Source organism: Pimephales promelas, chromosome 10 (genome assembly GCF_988280905.1).
Source record: "Pimephales promelas chromosome 10, fPimPro1.hap1.1, whole genome shotgun sequence".
Lineage (NCBI taxonomy): Eukaryota > Metazoa > Chordata > Actinopteri > Cypriniformes > Leuciscidae > Pimephales > Pimephales promelas.
This window is the reverse complement of record NC_142778.1, coordinates 16,621,711-16,639,751: the sequence shown is the minus strand read 5'-3', so window position 1 is coordinate 16,639,751 and position 18,041 is coordinate 16,621,711. Positions and strand designations below refer to the sequence as shown.

The window sequence follows — 18,041 nt, the reverse complement described above, 5'->3', positions numbered from 1 at the left end:
TATTCATAAGAAAGAGAGTAAATTTGTTTTAGTTCATGATACAATTTGGTGCTGTATATAGTCTCATGTTATTTTAAGTATATACAAGTATGTCCACAGTCTGTTTCCTATATCCCTATATGAAGATATCACATTAGAATAAAGTTAACAAATCACATTAGATAATAATTATATATTATTATATTAATTTATAGTAAAATGTATTCAGTATTTTTGGGATACTTATTCCACATTCAACATCCCATTGCATCATTTGATAACTTTTCCCATGAGATGTTGCTTGGTGTTCTTTTCAGGCTTTAATAAAATAATGTAACACTTGGGGGCAAATAAGCAGAGGAGCAGGCCAAAACTAGAAGCTAAAATAGCAAAAATTTCCACAGCAGTTGTAAATTTACCAGGCTGGCTGACATATGCAGGTACAAATGCCAGCCACACTGCACAAAATATAAGCATGCTGAAGGTGATGTATTTGGCCTCATTAAAATTGCCAGGCAGCTTCCGTGCTAAAAATGCCAGAAAAAAGCACACACACGCCAAAAGGCCTATGTATCCCAACACACACCAAAAGGCCAGATCAGAGCCCACACTGCAATCCAGGATGATCTTGGACTGCTGATATTTAGTGTTTCTATAGGGGAAAGGAGGGGACGCTACAAGCCAGACAGTACATATAACCACCTGAACTAGAGTGCAGCAGAAGATTATGATTCTTTGCTGTATTGGGCCCAACCATTTCATTATATTGTTTCCTGGTCGGGTAGCTGTAAAAGCTGCCAGCACCACTAAAGTCTTGCCCAGGATGCAGGATATGCAGAGGGAGAAGGTGATGCTGAAGGCAGTGTGTCGTAGCATGCAGGACCAGGATGTGGGTTCCCCAATAAACACCAAAGCGCATAGAAAACACAGAGTCAGTGATAACAAGATGAAGAAACTGAGCTCTGAATTATTCACACGGACTATAGGGGTTCCTCTGTTGTGCAAAAATATTCCCAGCACTGTGATAGTCAGAAAGGCTCCAACTATAGCTATCACAGTCAGCGTGATTCCCATTGCATCATGGGAGAGAAACTCAACTACTTTTGGGACACACACTGTTCCGTTTGCATTGGACCAGAAGTCTTCAGGGCATGGCAGACAGTCTACTGAATCTATAAAAAAGAAAAAAAAAAAGAAAGAAAAAAGTATGAATCACAGTGCATGTGAGAGATTTAGAATTTAAGCAATTGTATGAATGGCAGTAAATGCAAGTAAGTATTTACACATATTATAAATATCACTCAACATGCAGTAAAGTGCATCTACCTGTCTGATTACTGATCTTGCCACTCTCACATGGAACGCAGTCAAAGCAGCACAGAGGTTGCCCACGACGGGCAGCTGTCCTGAACCCTGGGGCACAGCTATTACTGCACACAGAGACAGGTACCTATGAAAAAAAGTAGGCCTAAATATAATCAAAATTTCTATTTCATTTCATAAATGTATTTTCTGTATGTTTTCCTCAGTTATACGGAGCATACATTAGCAAATGTTTCTGATTTAAAGCAGCTCAAGGACAACATAGTGAGTTATTTGAAAAGAACAACAGATGGCAGTGCAGTGCACAGTCAACACCTTGCCTTGTTCTGTTGTTTAGACCACATAATGGCCTGTTCCTCAATCACCAGTTCTCTCCCAGAATTCTGAGCACCATCATAGAGGCCCACTTTCACAAACTGAATATCTCCACTTGACTGTCTTTGCCAGTTTATCAAATCATAATATGGAATTGAATCTCCTTTATTATCAAAGTTAACATTTTCTCCAGATACTGAGAAGGAAACATCCTCAAGATAATGCTGAAGCTTTAGAGTACATAAATAAACAAAATAATAAATTAAAATTAAAGGACCAGAAAAGACCAGATTTGCAATGACATAAGTAACCGAAATTAAAAATGTTCCAAGTATAAAGCCTAAAACAGTTTTACCTGCAATGGAAACACATTACTGAGGTTTGCACATGATGCATTCTCAAATGGACCATTTCCAGGCCTGCAGTGAATGAGATTATGTAGAGAATGAGCAAAGGCATACACTGCTTTATACACATTGTAGGTCACACGAGGGCTGGAAGTGTTCATGTAGGCAGAGTGTTCTTGTCTGAGAGTTTCTTTCCCTGTGCAGGAGGGCAAATTACTGTTCAAGTTGGACGTGGAGGGGGAACAACCATACAGAGCCTCCCACAACTCCTGAACTTGGGGGTTTGAAGGGTACCTTTCTGGGGTCACTGTTTTGAGGTAATCCTGGAGACCTGGGATGTGTCCTTGACGTATTGCAAACCCAATTGTGCCATCTAGGAATGGATATGTTTCTGCTAACATTGAAGCTGTTACCCAAGCCTCACTTGCAATCCATTGAATTCCAATGATATTTTGAGTCACAAACTCTCTCAAGAAAGGGTAAAATTCCCCTTCTACTGAAAAAACAACAACCACCTTAGCTGTGGATTCCTTCATTACTTTAAGAATCTTTAGGACTTTTTCTTGGGTATAGTCTTTTGGGATCATTTCATGATAGGCCAAACAAATGTTAGTATTTTCAATTTCTCGCTTTAAGCCTTGTAAAGCAAATCTGCCATAGTCATGGTCTTCAGTGACCACACCAATCCATGTCCAGCCAAACCTTTTTAACAGCTGTGCAATAGCTTTGACCTGATAATCATCATTGGGAACCACTCTGAAAAATGTTGGGAACTGCTTCCGATTACTTAAACAAGAGCAGGTTGAGAAATAGCTTATCTTTAAAACAGAAGAAAAACAAATACCATTAAATACTTTTAAAAATATATAAATACTGAGCTTATGTTTCCAAGATAAATAACATAAACAGAAAAAAATAACTTATTACCATGGGTATTTGGAAGGGTTGCACAGTTCTGGAGAGAACAATGGATTGTGAAGATCCAGATTCCCCTATTAATCCTAATAAAGGACTAGTTCCAGAACACATTGAACTCTGAACAACATCCTGCCCATTCAGTACTGCCAGGACTGCTTTCTGAGCCGTTACAGGGGTAGAGCAAGAGTCAAAAATCCTGTAAGCCAGTGTATGATTTGAAAGGAGATTTTTTCTATTGTTTATCTCCTCCACAGCAAGCTTCATAGAAAGAGCCCAGCGGAAAGCTCTTGGATCAAACCTGCATTTAAAGTCACAAAAATAACGTCGTAAAATTGTTTTTAGAACATTGGTTTGGCATCTTATTATTTGATTTTGGCAAACGCAATTCAAATTAACTTGAGCATTCAAATATTGAATTGCCCAGAAATTATTGGAAAAAAGCAAATATCCTTACCCTTGACACTGTGCTGCCAAAGGTCTCTTAATGTAGTCTGTTGATGGAAGTTCTACTCTATAGTGTAAAGGAAAAATTCCTCCTATTGTGAAGTCTCCACTCGACAAGAACACTGGAAGATCAAAGTCATCCTGTGGAGAGCAGGTTGAAGTCACAGCTGCACTAGAAAGGTGAAATAAAGAGACAAAAATGTAAATCATTGTTCTTTCAAGCTCCAAAAAAACTAAGAAAGCTAAGAGATGTTTCTATTTCCCAAAGTTTTTATAGTTAGCTACCCTGCATATCATTATGTATGTCTCCATGGGTTACAGAATTTGCTAAATCAGGTGGCGTGTAATAGCAACCATGCAACAAATAACAAATGAATATGTAAAATCTAATCTAAATACTATGCCTTATCAAAAAATAAAGCTTTATTATTATGGAACTTTGTGAGTAAAATTTAAATAGTGAGCGAGTACATCATAAAACCATTTTCCAAATATTTTTTTTGCCTTACCCTAAATCTCTGTGAGCCTATCTATGATAATTATTTATATTTTACAGTTGTCAGTACAGATTTTGGGAAAATGCATACTTTTATTATTTGTCTGTGTATTTTTGCTATATCCGTAAAGGAAAAAAAGGTCAGGCTACAACTGTCACAGTGTCTGGTTTATGTTCCCTGGTGTCCACTAGAGGTCCTCTTTACCTACGGTGTCATTCACTTTTGGAACTACATTCCCCACAATCCTGTCTGCTCTCATCACTGTTCATTCCACTCAGCTGTTCCCCGTCATGATCGTCATGTTCTGTGTGTATAAATACCCTGCCTGTTTAGTGTTTGTTACAGAGTCCTTGTTATAGACCTTATGTAGCCCCGCCCCTTTTCAGCACTGCGCTCGTTGTCTTTTGACTTCCGGTCTGTATTTTGACAGCGATCTTGCATAGGTATGAATGAACTGCTCGTAAAAAAATTCCTGGTCGACATTTGTTAAGACATCTGCTTTACAATGCTTATGATAAACATTACAATGCCCATGATAACTTTTGTTAACTCTACAATAAGTAAATCCACTTCACCAGCTAATTACTCCTCGACAGCGATGCCATAGAGATATACAGAGCGACCGCGAAAACGGAAGTAGTCCAGTCATTTTATGAAAAAAGGTTGAACAAATTGCAACAGAAGCAAACTCAACTGACTTTGTATCCTCAATATGTCCTGAGTAAGGAAAAAAAAGTCCAGAAGAATCCCATTAGGGGAACGTTTCGAAAAAGACCCAAATATATCCCATTCATTCGCATATTCATTCTTTTTCTCACGTGAATAGGGTAAAAATTTTAACCTTTAGATATCATCATGAAAATCACTGAGTTGATTACTTACATCAAGACAAACAAAAAATGTAAAAGTTTTTTGAAATTGTTTGTTAACATGGACAAACGGTGCATAATATAATTATGTATTAGCTAATTTGCATAATTACCCAAACAGATCTAAACATTGGGTATACAGCAGATGAAAACGTTTTTTTTATTATTTTTTTTTTTATCTTGTTGACATATAACAGTAAAAGACTTAATGTTAAGGTCTGAATGGAACCCATTTAGGCTACACGTGAACATTAATACAGGAAGAAGTACTTTAGAAACCAGCCTTTATTAATTATTATGGGAGAGATGGGGTTTGGGCCTTGGGTGCATTGTGTACATAATTAGATTTTTTGATCCAGACACTTTTTATTTCACCTACCTTTTGTCTTCTGGATTCTCCTTCCCCATGTCTCCTGTTCTTCCCTCAGACTCATCCCCCAGAAACAGTCCCACGGCCCCAACCCCAAACCCCATCTCTGCAATAATAATTAATAAAGGCTGGTTTCTAAAGTAATTCTTCCTGTATTAATGTTCATAGGTAGTCTAAATGGGTTCCATTCAGACCATAATATTAAATAGTTTACTGTTATATGTCAACAAGATTCAAAAAAACATTTTCATCTGCTATACCCATTGTTTAGATCTGTTTGGATAATTATGCAAATTAGCACACAATTAGATTATCCACCATTTGTCCATGTTAACAAACAATTGCAAAAAAAACTTTCAATACATTTTTTGTTTGTCTTGATGCAAGTAATCAACTCAGTGATTTTCATGATGATATCTAAAGGTTAAAATTTTTACCCTATTCACGTGAGAAAAATAATGAATATGCGTATGAATGGGATATATTTGTGTCTTTTTCTAAACTTTCCCCTAATAGGATTCTTCGGGGCTTTTTTTTTCCTTACTCAGGACATATTTAGGATACAAAATCAGTTGAGTTTGCTTCTGTTGCAATTTGTTCAAGGTTGACCCCCATTTTGGCTTAAAATGACTGGACTAAAGTTCAAAGACAATATTCTAAAGATGAGGGCGCCCACGTTTCTCTGGTGCATAAGGTCTATATGTCACACAACTTCCTAAGATTTGTTTTGTTTTGTTTTGTTGTTGGATTATGGATATTCCCTTACGCAACAAAAATATATTTTTCAATATATTATGTGACAATATATTTCATGTGTCTCCATATATTGTGAAATTTACATAGTAATATATCATGATATATTTTATAATAATATATTTTATATATGCAAGTGATATATTGCAATATATGGGAAAATACTGCAATTATTGCCGTTTTCATATATTGAATAAATACATATTATTATATTATTTAATATATTGTTATGTATATTGAAATATATCCCACATTATATGAAATTATATATTGGAAGAGACATTGTATATATGCAAAAATATATATGTAAAATTATATGAGCTAATATATCTTAATGTACAATATAATATAATCTAATTTATATGGGAACATATGTCTTAAATATATTGAAAAATATATTGTTTTATATTACATAATATATTATATATAATTATATTATATAGTGTATATATGGTAAATATGAAATAATCTAATGTACAATGTCACATATTTTAAAATAAAATAGATTGAATAAGAAATCAATGAAGTTCGCATTAAACGAAGGCACTTTATTTCAAAAGCAGCAGCTGAAGGGACAGTGACCTGAGAACAAACAGAATGAAAGGCATGTCACCATGGTTCCATCTGAAGCTTATGTACACATAAAGTACATAATGTGCTCGGCAAACGGCAAGCTGGTTTGCTGGTAGGGATATGCCTAAACATGTTATATTTTTATGTGATCCAATAGATAAACAAAATCAAAATGAATGAACAAAAATACTTAAAATAATTAATAAAACATTTCCTAAAGGACTACTGTTCTTCATTGTAATAAAATAAAACAGTCTTCAGTGCAACAAAAACAGAACAATCCCTCAGTGGAAAAAACAGGACAATCCTTTTGTGCGGTGTTATGGATCCTGCATGCTAACTTATCAAGACCCATTTTGATTGGCCAGCCTTGGCCAGTCCTTCAGTTCAGTCCTTCAGTCATGGACTTTTTCTTCTCCTGGTGTCTTAACTCACAGATCCTTTTGTTTATGGCCGTTCGTATGTCTGGAATCTTTGCCCCTGGGTGTTGCTGAACAACTGCATCTGTAAAAAAAAAAAAAAAAAGAAAGAAAGAAAATAAGAAAGTCATCCATAGTGTTAGCCTCTGATTGCTACAAAAGATGAGGTGGATCCTAATACTGGTAATATTTTTCTAATATGCCTAGTCCTCATTCTTCAGTGAGTTACTTGTAAATAGTTCAGTCTGAATCAGAATTGGCTTCTCAAGGAACCAAGGAACGAGTTGGTTCTCCATGGAGCTTTTAGAGCAAGGAGGTTATACTACTGTAACTTTGTTTTCCAGGAAGTATTGTGGTCAGTGAAAGTAACTGTACTGCTATAGCCATGGGTTTGCCTATGGGAGGTGAATTGGTGCTGGAATTTTAAAGTTGCTACACGGGATCTATTTTAAAGGGGTGATGAACTGAGAAATCAAATTTTCCTTGAGCTTCTGACATCTAAGAGGTCATCATATTATAAGAATATCCTGTAAGTTTTCGAACTGAAAACGTCCTTGTTAGTCCAATAAAAGCTTTTATTGACACAGCCTCTAAAAACGACTCGTTTTTAAAAGTGGGGAACTATGACAACAAAGAGGATAAAACACCACCCCCACAGAAGATAATCAACGCCTGCTTCACCACGGCAGGTTTAGCCCCGCCCACCGATTTACGCATTACACACAAGTATCATACATGTACATGCTTATACCTCGTGATGACAAACTGGATCGCTACCGAGCAATACAGAATATTGTGCTGTGCAAGACAGTCGCTGCATAAGCTTCCTCTGGATTCCAATAGGACTGCATGGATAAACTTTATTTTTAATGACGTTCCAGCTGATGAGGTAAACATCGTCGTCTGTTCGCTTCATTTCACTGAGGATTGTTTTGTCAACAAGACTGGATTTCAGACCAATTAAGAGTAAAGAACGGTGCTGTGCCATCTATATTGGATCTGACAGGAATATTGTGCAACACACGGACTCGGGGTTGAACATGTATGGGCGAATCCGGTTGCCATTTGACAACATAGGACGTTTTCCCCTACGTACACCGACGGGTGAGTGAAACTCATTATAATATGCAAAACTGTTCTCCACTCGCAGCAGTGGGCGTTTACTTCCAAGTCTTCAGTGCGAGACGCCCATAAAAACCGACTGTTTTTTAGAAAGGCTCACAACCAGGGTACAAAATAGCCTATTACTTATTCATTTTGATGTTTTTGAATGCAAAAACCAAGCGAACGTTATAAGTTGACCTCAGACAACAATATAATAACATTTAAAAAGCCGGTTCATGACCCCTTTAATACAAAAAATGTTAGATGTATTATGACTAGATAAAGAAATCGCTTTATATCTAAAAGAATATCAAAGCTGTTAAAGCTTTTTATTTGTCCATCTGTTTCACTAGTTGTGTACATTTCAGTCCTAAAGTGTTTATTCTCCTTTACCATTTACAATAACTTTGCAAAATATATGAATCCATTAAAAATAAATTCTTATTGTCTTACTGAGTAAAGCTGTAAGCTTCTTGGGGTCCAGAGGTTGGCGTCTCTCTGCAGATGGATCGACCTTGTTGACCCCTCCCGTCAGGTTGGACTTCAGTAGGACATCAATGCTAAACAGGCCCAGCAGGAGGGTGCGGGCCATTCCTTTTGCTGTAGGTTGTGCTTTTGCAGTCTCCCAGCAATGGGCGGACACTCTGGTGGAGTCATCATTCCCTAGTGCCACCTAATTAATTGTAAGAAGGAAAGCCAAACCAGAATAAAAACAAAGAAAAACACCAGTGTCAGAATGTTTTATGTTTTTATTAGACCATTACAAAAATGTACTTACTAGTGTTGGTTTTGATGTGGGTTGAGGAGGTGATGATAGAGCAGCACTGGCCTCATATTCGCTTTCACCTCCATTGCTTGAGCTCTCTGTGATCTTATCCGAAATGAGGGTCCTCACAGCTGCTAAGAGTGATGGAATTTCTGGAAAATATGGCCCACTGAATTTACCACAACCAGACTCCAAACAAGTTGTAAATACATAAAATGTAAAAAAAAAAAAAAAAAAAAATACACCTCCATTTTTTAGTGTCTCAAAGTGTAGCAAAATGTGTTGGTGAGGGGTTCTGAAAGCATTACAGGGTTTCCAGACCAATTTTGCCTCAGTGACAATACAGCATTTAGCCCTAGGCTAAATTTTTCCTACTGGACAGGAAACCCTATACTAGATATCCCCTAAAACTGTACACACAGATACATCTCTAACAATAACACCAAAAAAAAAAGGAGACAGGGATTTCTTTAAATCTAAAAGAATCATTATTTTAATCTAAAAGAGATAGTTGCCTTTAACTGCCATTTTGCGCAGCCTGTTGTTCTCCTTATGTAAAGCCTTGACTTGGGTCTCAAGATCTTTACAGGCTGTGGAAGATCCTACACTCTGCTGGTCATGCAGTCTTTCATTTTCCTCCCTGAGGGCCCTGATCTCCTCCTCAAGTGCCTCTAAAGTGGTCCCCATTGGGCTGTGGTTAGGTTCTTCTTGGGGAAGAACATCTAATTCAGACTGTCTTGCAGCTATGAGTCTGTAGTTTTTCTGTTGGGTGAAAATGATCAAATCAATTATGTGTGAAACAATACACATAAGTTAGGAAAATGAAACCAAAAACTGATTAAAATTAATTATAAGGTTTAATAGGTTCCATGGCAAGACTCTGTTTAAATTCAGTACTATAGTTCATTATTTTTTTCTTAAGTTGCCAAGTTTCAAGTTTTTTTTTCCAGTTGCAACGTTCTTGTACAACCCAGTAGCGCTACCATACAGACACACAAACACCTATGGGCAATTTAGAGTCACCAATTAAACCTAACATGCATGCAACCTTTGGCCTGTGGGATGAAGCCAGAGTACCCAGAGAATAGCAAACCCCACACAGAAAGGCCCCAGCCAGCCAGTGGGTTTGAACCCAGAACACTCTTGCTGTGAGGGGGCAGTGCTAACCACTATCAGACAGAAATGTACAAATATGTACAGACAGAAATATAAAAAATATATGATCAAAATAGCTGTCATGAAAAGAACCCAAGAATTACTTGATTCAGTACTAACACTTTCTCAATACTTACGTATTGTTTTCCTACTGTTAGTTTTACAGCTTCTATTGATCTCATTTGTAAGTCGCTTTGGATAAAAGCGTCTGCTAAATGAATAAATGTAAATTACCTTTTTTGCAACTTGTTCTACAGTTTCCTCCTGTGTGTCAAGGTAAATTTTGTTGGGTACCCTCTTTCTCTTCTTGCTTTTTGGTAGGTCCTCTTCTAAGAGTTTCCGCTCAGCAGTCTTAAGTGTAGACTCCTTTTCTGTAAATAAGAAATAGTAGCAATACATGATTTAATGCCTAGGACTATGTGGCTTGCTTTACATCAAATACTGTATTTTACTGTCAATATTTTTTTGCTGTTTTTACAGTATTTAGTATTGGTTTCCCCCTGCTTTTTTATAGAGCTGGTCCCGCCCCTTCAGCTAACCCCGCTGGACCTCTTGGTTGAGAAATCGTCTATCCAAGTGAATGAGAGAAAATAATTATTTTCTAATCACGTTTGGAATTTTGCAATGAATGTGAACATATGTTTTCAGTGAATTTTTTATATAATGTTTCGTGTAAAGAATGCTACAATTTAGCGGATAGAATTTTTATACGGTTAGACTTTGTGTGAGAGGACTACTTGTGGACTACAACTCTTTCGAGGTGTTTACCCCACCAGCACACCGCCACACGGGGCCGCTAAACATGCCTGTGTCTTTGGTGCACTTCACCACCTTCTTTCAGGGTGAGGACAAACTAACGTTAGTTGAGTGTGGTGAAAACCGTGATTTGTGGAGTGAAAATTATGCGGCAACGTCAGTCTTTCTCGTTATATTCCACAAAGAATCATTCAATACTGTCAAACTCGTTACATGAGAAATTATATAAAAATTCACAGACATCATGGCACAATTCAAACGGGATCAGAAAATAATTATTTTCTCTCATTCACTTGCATAGACGCTTTTTCAACCTAGAGGTCCACTTGGAGTTTTACATTTTGCTGCCATGTTACAGCCGCTAAACTTATTTTCACTGTACAATGTTATTGGCTGTGTTTACAGTTAAGTAAAGTTATTCTTATAAACCCAAATCTTAGCTGACATTCTTCAATTTAGTACTTTTAAAGTAAGCGTTTAATTAATGTTTCACTCATAAATAAATTCATACTCATGTGACCCTTAGCTAACGTTAGCTTAAAGTTCAAATCGAGCGGGACTCACGTGACGGCCGTTAACGTTAGTTCGTGACTGTCCCGCGAACATTACTTGGCCATTAATGCAAAAACCTCAACAGGATGATTGCTATTAATAATGTTGCATGACTAACCAAGTAAAATATATATAAAAAGCATTGTACTTGCCTGCCAACTGCAAAATGTGTGCTGTTTCGACCGGCCACCCATTTGTAGGCCTCTTGCCACCGATGCTGCGGCACTCGATTAGATACTCCTTTTTTTTTGAGTTTTCAGGATCGAAGTCTACGATCCAATTTACGGGGACTATACTGAGAGCATCTTTATCCTTCCCCTTTGACCAGCTCACTAACGCAAACTTCATCACGGCTGAGGCACGAACGCACAGAGTAAAAGAATGGCTTGTGTCCAGCTTGTGTTCCGTGCTGCTGGGACGATGGGCGCATGCGCAATAAGTTCGCGCGGTACAAAGGTGCGCAAGTGTAGTATCGTGCAGTGTCGGGGCAGGAAAAGGGTTTTTGATGTGATGCAATTCAACAGGAAATGTATGTTAGTTGATCTGCCACACTATGTCAACCTTTATGCATGTATACCTCCACGTTGCAGTGTGGAGGACTGAAATGTCCTGTTGATGAAATGTCATGTGGAAGTATAAAACTTTGAGGATGAAATGTCATGTGGGGTAATAAAAAGTGGACTCGTAAAAAAATGTTGTAATTGCTGCTATGATAATTTAATTTATAATACTCTTATCTACATTTTACAATATATTAATCAATACATAGCCATATATGGCCCATGCATATGGCTATATAATGTAAAATATAATGAATGTCATCCAAAAATTTGATTTGGGCTATTGTTAATCAACCTCTCTGTAAACCTATGCATCAGCTTACTTAACTCATAAAAAATAATTTTTCAATAAACATTCATGCAATAATAATAATACAGTTTTGTTTGTATATCAATGTATTTTAATATATGAATCAATATATTGCAGTAGGTTGTCCATCCATACATTGTTATATATTTTAAAATATATGAGGAAGTTTATGATACATTGAAATATATTTTCGAATGTATTTAAATATAAATTCTAGTATATTGCAATATATTTTTGTTTCGTAAGGGTTGACCCCCCTTGCCTAGACTGTTGTGAATACGGATTCCCCTAATTAGGGATGGGAAAATGAAGCCTCATGAATCAATGAGGCTTTCCCCTGACTGTTCCGGAAAAAAGATCCAAAGCTTTGCGAGTGTCAAGAACAGCGCCATCTGATGCTTATTTAACATAAAGCAGCCAGAAGATGAAGAAACCACAACACACTCCATATAGCTTCAATGTTATGTGAACAAATACAAGCCTTCCACGTTTCAGTTTGATTTGTCCATTAAATAAATTCCTTTACCCATTGAAGTATGACAATAAAATATAAAATGGGCTTATATGATTCAATAAGATCTGCTAGTAGGCATACTATCTCTATCTCTACACAAACACACACATAGTAAATAAGGATATGCATTGATTAACTTTCAAAGTACAGCACTCTCCTCACAAACCCATCAACCAGACTGAACCAGGACTTGTTACTGTAAGTAAGATCTGGGGTTCGAACCTGCTGACACCCAATGCGAAACATGCATGTGATTGGACAGAAAGTGAGGCTTCATTTGCCATCGATCATGTGACTCCGAGAAACCAATACACAACCCGATACGGGGCTTCAATTAAATTGAGTTGCATTTGCGATACACACATCAAAGCTTCAGTGTCATACGTAACATCACTACCCCTAATAAATTACTGCTCATGGATCTTACCTGTTTTGTGTGTACATATCGTGTAGCCAGGGTTCTCAAGTCTCACGCATTGGCCGTGAGACACACGCATTTCGACCGGTTCACACGCTCACACGCCACACTGTGTATTTCTCACGCTGAAAAGTCAATGCCAACCAAGTTGTCCTGGCTGAAAGCTTTCTAACGTTGTATACGAGGCGCAGGCAAACAAAGTGAAGTTTCCTGCCGCCAGCGTGTATCTCCGCCAGATTGCGTTCATTACAAGGCAACATATATGCGTGCTGCGTGCACCACTGATCTATACATGACATGTCATTCAGTAGCGCGAACACACGGAAATGGACGGAACATCCTCGGTACGTTCGTTACTAGGTAACCAACAACATCGCGCGAACACATGTGTCGTGATGGAGAAGAAGGTAAGTTGGAAGAAGCGCGTCTAACATTTTTGGGCTAGAACATTTAATATGTAGCCCATCGTACATTATTATTGATGCAGTCAAAAACTCTACAACTACTTTGCAACCAGGCTCAGTTTGGCTATCTTACGTTATCTGAAGCTAAGAGAAATGTTAATGGGTATGGAAAGGAATGAAGATTTACTGATTTTATTTTAAATTATATTATACTGTAATATTAGAGAATTCTAGATCGCAATTCTCGCGCATGCGTCGTGGAAATCTATAAGGAAGTCTCGTTCTGGCCTACAAGGAAGAAAAGAAATAGTCGAATAAACTCGTTATTTTTGTTTGTTTTTTCGCACAAAAAGTATTCGCGTCGCTTGATAAACATATAGTTGAGCCACGGTAGTCACTTGGGATATTTAAACATTTTCTTCATTGACTTTATGGGCCGTCAAGAGGCAGTCCCTTAGGAGCCAATGTGGTAGTTATACAGCTCTCAAATTTAATCAAAAATATCTTCATTTGTGTTCCGAAGACGAACGAAGGTCTTATGGGGTTGGTACAGCATGGGGGTGAGTAATTAATGACTTAATTTTCATTTTTGGGTGAACTAACCCTTTAATAGTCTTTCTAGTTACATTAAGGATGTATTACAGCAGATTGCTCTGGGTAATATATTTAATCATTGTCATAATGTTGCATTTGTATTTTTCAAAGATGTCAGGAAAAAAGCAGAAAGATATTTTGTCATTTTGGGCACCAAAGGGTAAGCCCCCTAAAAAGGTTGCCAGATTAGAGGAGGAGACAGTGGAAGAGGTGGTGCACTCTAATCTGTCCATTTGTTCTCAATGTCCCACCACACAATAAATCATTCGTCTAGATAGAAGACGCATTCAAAAATCAAAATGCAATTTTTAAAGATTTGTTTGAAACTGTTTGGAGCAATTTGTTATATTTTTGGTTAGCTATATTTGTAATACTGCATTAAAGAGTATTTGATGTGATGAATTGCTCTGTCATTTATCAGATTTACTAATTGTTATAATTTTAATTTGTTCTGGTTAATTATGAACAATGGGTAAAATTGGGGGTGGGGATGGGTGGGGCGGGGCTTCATTATGGCTCCTCCCCTAACCACGTGTGATCTCACTCCAAGCTTTTGCTCAAACTTGAGAACCCTGCGTGTAGCTTAGCCACAACAATGGAACCTCGGACCAAAAAGGTTTTCCAAGCAAAAAGGGAAAAGGAACATATTCGTAATAATACACAAATTAACATAATTTGCATAGCATCACACTGGGCTGTGCATTCACAACAAACCAATGTAAATGTTGGTAACCATGCCAATCCCTAAACCAGTTACTTTTTTTTCTTTTTCTAATTTGCCTATAAATAACCTTGCTAAGTTAAAACATCTTTATACCAGGTGTAAACAAGGTTTATAGGTGAATTGTGGTGATTCATATAATCTCTCCTTGGAAGAATCCTGTCATGATCGGGAAGGAGAACAGGGGCCTGTTTCAATAAGGAGGTTCAACCAACTCTGAGTTAAAGCTTGAACTCTGAGTTGACTTACCCTGAGAAGGGAAACTTTGAGTTTTCCGTTACAGAACAGCTGAAATTAGTTAGTTCAATCAACTCTGAGTTGACTGACTGAAGCTGTGTCTGAAATCGCTCCCTATCCACTATATAGTGCACTATATCGGGTGTCGGCCATTTTGTAGTGGTGTCCGAATTCTGAGTGAACGACATCATTCCCTACATTCATTCACTACTTTTACCCACAATCCTCTCTGAATTCGAGTGTACATTCGATGTACACTTCCTGAAGCCCTATTTCCCACAATCCAATGCGGAGAGAACTGAGCGCGCATGAAACATTACATCCAGTGGAGGATTTGAAAAATATCCGTTAATCGTCGTTTTGAACATAATAACGGTCGCCGGAGGACGCTCGACGACATGTCATCTGTGAACGTGAGAGTTAATGTACAATTTCAGTCGATGAAACTACAAAGCTGGCACGGAGGTATAATTACAAAATAAAGTCATTATGATTGTTATTGTTGTTAATATTATTTTATAAAGTAGGTAATGTAAGATAAAAGGAGTTTTATCAGTACGCGTGACGAAGCCTTTTCTGCGACAGCTCCAACTCTCCGACGCACAGTGTAAACGTCAGCGTCCGAATTCACTCACTTCATCTCGTTCACTCCTTGCAGATATAGTGCACTCAAATGCCATACACTATATAGGAATTAGTGAATGAGTGAACGAGTGAGCGGTTTCAGACACAGCTTGAGTTAAACGCGTGCACCACAACTATAAAAAGCCATTATCAATGGAGCGCAGATATTATGAGTCACCATGGCAACAGCGCCAGACAAAAAGAGGTGTTGGGTGTTTATTTCCCCAAGTAATCTAAATATTGTAATTTAATTAAAGGGATTACTCTTAATTCTTCTGTAATTTAAAATAAAATATGATGCAATTACAATAAATAGGCTACTGCATAAACTATAGACCAATTCAGTATAAAACAATAGTGGATGTAACATACATTTTTAAAAGGTATAATTTTTATGTAATCTTCCACACACTTTGGTCAATTCAAGAATAATTCATACAATTGTATATTGTTAATTTAAGTGCAGTTTCTTGTCTCTCCTCCTTGTATTAATCAAGTGGTTGAGGTTGATATAGTAATATGTATATGTAGACCAATACTTTCTAGAGATAGTAATTATTACATTAATCTAACTACACCATTGAAGATGTCATTTGTTTTTAAGAATTCATAACTATTTTAGAGTAACTTACTGTTATAATATCAGAGGTGAAACTGGAAGAATGTTATTCAACCTAAAGGGCCAATCCCAATTCTACCCCTTACCCCTTCCCTTTCCCCTAGCCCTACCCCTTCGCCTTCCCCTTGACCCTTGAAACAGAGTGGCAATGCGTAGGGGTGAAAATATTCCCCTAAGAAATGGGACACCACTACGCCTCCGTTAAACGTCATTATAAGTCGTCGCTAGCGCCTACGTCACAGGAGATGCGCCGATGTTTATCACAACTTCCAAGATCCCGTCGACAGCTGCAGTTATCTCAGTCGTGTGGGTTACAGCTATTTTCTTGCATCTTGTGAAGTTCGCAGGAAACAACGGAGACGACGAAAATATGTTGCGGGACTATCGTTAGCAAACTACAGTAATTTTAGCGATTTTTTTACAAACGTTTCTGTGAAGAAACTGACCGTAAATATGAACACAATATTGAATGTACATAAGCAAATCATTATTTGTCGTTATAATACTTATTAAAGCCACAAATACTTAAATTTATGGGTCTCCTTTGTCGCTTGGGCAGCCAGCCTGGGTTAGCAGTGACACTTCTCATACCCCTTCGTTTGAAGTGTGCTCCTGAAAAATCTTCGTTTGAAGGGCTATCTGGCCCTTCACCCTAGCCCTCCCCCTCCAACCAAAAGAGAATTGGGACAGCCCTACCCCTTCACGTGGACGCGCAAAACGGAGGGGAAGGGGAAAGTGAAGGGGTAAGGGGTAGAATTGGGATTGGCCCAAAGTAGGCTACTATTACTGTACTTTGATAAATGTTTACTTAAGTAAAAGTAAAAATACCAGTCTAAAAATCTACTCAAGTAAAAAGTAGTTAATTTAAAACATGAGTAAAAGTTTGGGTAAAAGTTTTTAACAGCGGGGGTGGGGTGGGGGACTCCCCCATGTGGGGAGAGTTTCACAGTATGAGAACCGTCTCAGAAAATATCACGGTTTATGATATTAAACAAATATTAAATATATAAACTGCATTATTAAATTACGGTTATTATTATCATCAGTTAAATAAATTAAACATTTGTTCAATAAAACATATGTAATCAACTAACTTCAATAATTGATTATGAATAAGATTAACATCTTATTTTTTATCATTAATAACTTATTAAATTATGTTTGAAAAATAATTGAGTTCTATTAAATGTTTTTTATTCCAATTTTTTAATGATTTAATAGAAATATATGATCAAAAACGGTGGTAATCAAATAAAAGTTTAGCAAACGTTTTAATCCTTTGTGCCTTTAAAAGTGCTGCAAAACAGATTTAGTCAATTAAACCATGGGCAAACAATATATATTCCTTAAAGAATGTGTAAATACATTTTAGTATTATTGTCGGTGTTTAAACAGCACTTCCTCTTTAAAAAAGGGGAGGAGACCGCAAGAAACTCTGGGTTTACTGAAAAAAACCTGCACCCGACCAGGGGTGCGTTTTCGAAAGCATCGTTAGCCAACTATTGTCGCAAGTTCCGTCATTACCAATAGAGTTCAATAGAAATTATGACCAAGTTGTGACCATGGTTGGCTAACGATGCTTTAGGGAAATCCACCCCAGGTTAGGTTCACAGAGTAAGTTACCATGGTAACTGACTCTGAGTATAAGTTACCTCTCTTTCAGAAACGGACTTGACTTACTCTGCTTTCACGGGTTTGATACCCCCCTTTCTGAAACAGAAAACCCAGAGTTTCCCTCATTTCAATACACACCCGAACTTGACTGCACTTCACATGTTTGACATTATTGATACAGCTTTCGTTCTGCAACGGACCGATCTACGGTACATTAAGCCTTAAAATAAAGGGGTTATTGGGCTGTTCACTGTTATACAATAAAGAGACTGCACACAGCAAATAG

At 37.4% G+C, this 18,041-nt stretch overlaps 1 protein-coding gene across 4 annotated transcripts; it reads right to left on the bottom strand.

Annotated features, from left to right (window-relative positions):
- Positions 1–249: 249 nt before the first annotated feature.
- LOC120485913 (extracellular calcium-sensing receptor) lies at positions 250–3,956 on the bottom strand. 4 transcript variants are annotated; one of them, XM_039681706.2, is made up of 6 exons: positions 3,337–3,536; positions 2,892–3,180; positions 1,973–2,782; positions 1,623–1,847; positions 1,306–1,429; positions 250–1,151 (listed from the first exon to the last, which is right to left on the bottom strand). In XM_039681706.2, exons 1-6 carry the CDS (start codon positions 3,534–3,536, stop codon positions 250–252), a joined length of 2,550 nt encoding a protein of 849 aa, XP_039537640.2. The 4 variants fall into 4 exon arrangements, with proteins under 4 accessions (XP_039537640.2, XP_088972769.1, XP_088972768.1 ...); XM_089116643.1 differs by lacking the exon at positions 1,306–1,429 and having other exon boundaries at positions 250–1,145; positions 1,646–1,847; positions 3,337–3,455; XM_089116642.1 differs by lacking the exon at positions 3,337–3,536 and having other exon boundaries at positions 1,318–1,429; positions 2,892–3,146.
- Positions 3,957–18,041: the final 14,085 nt, after the last annotated feature.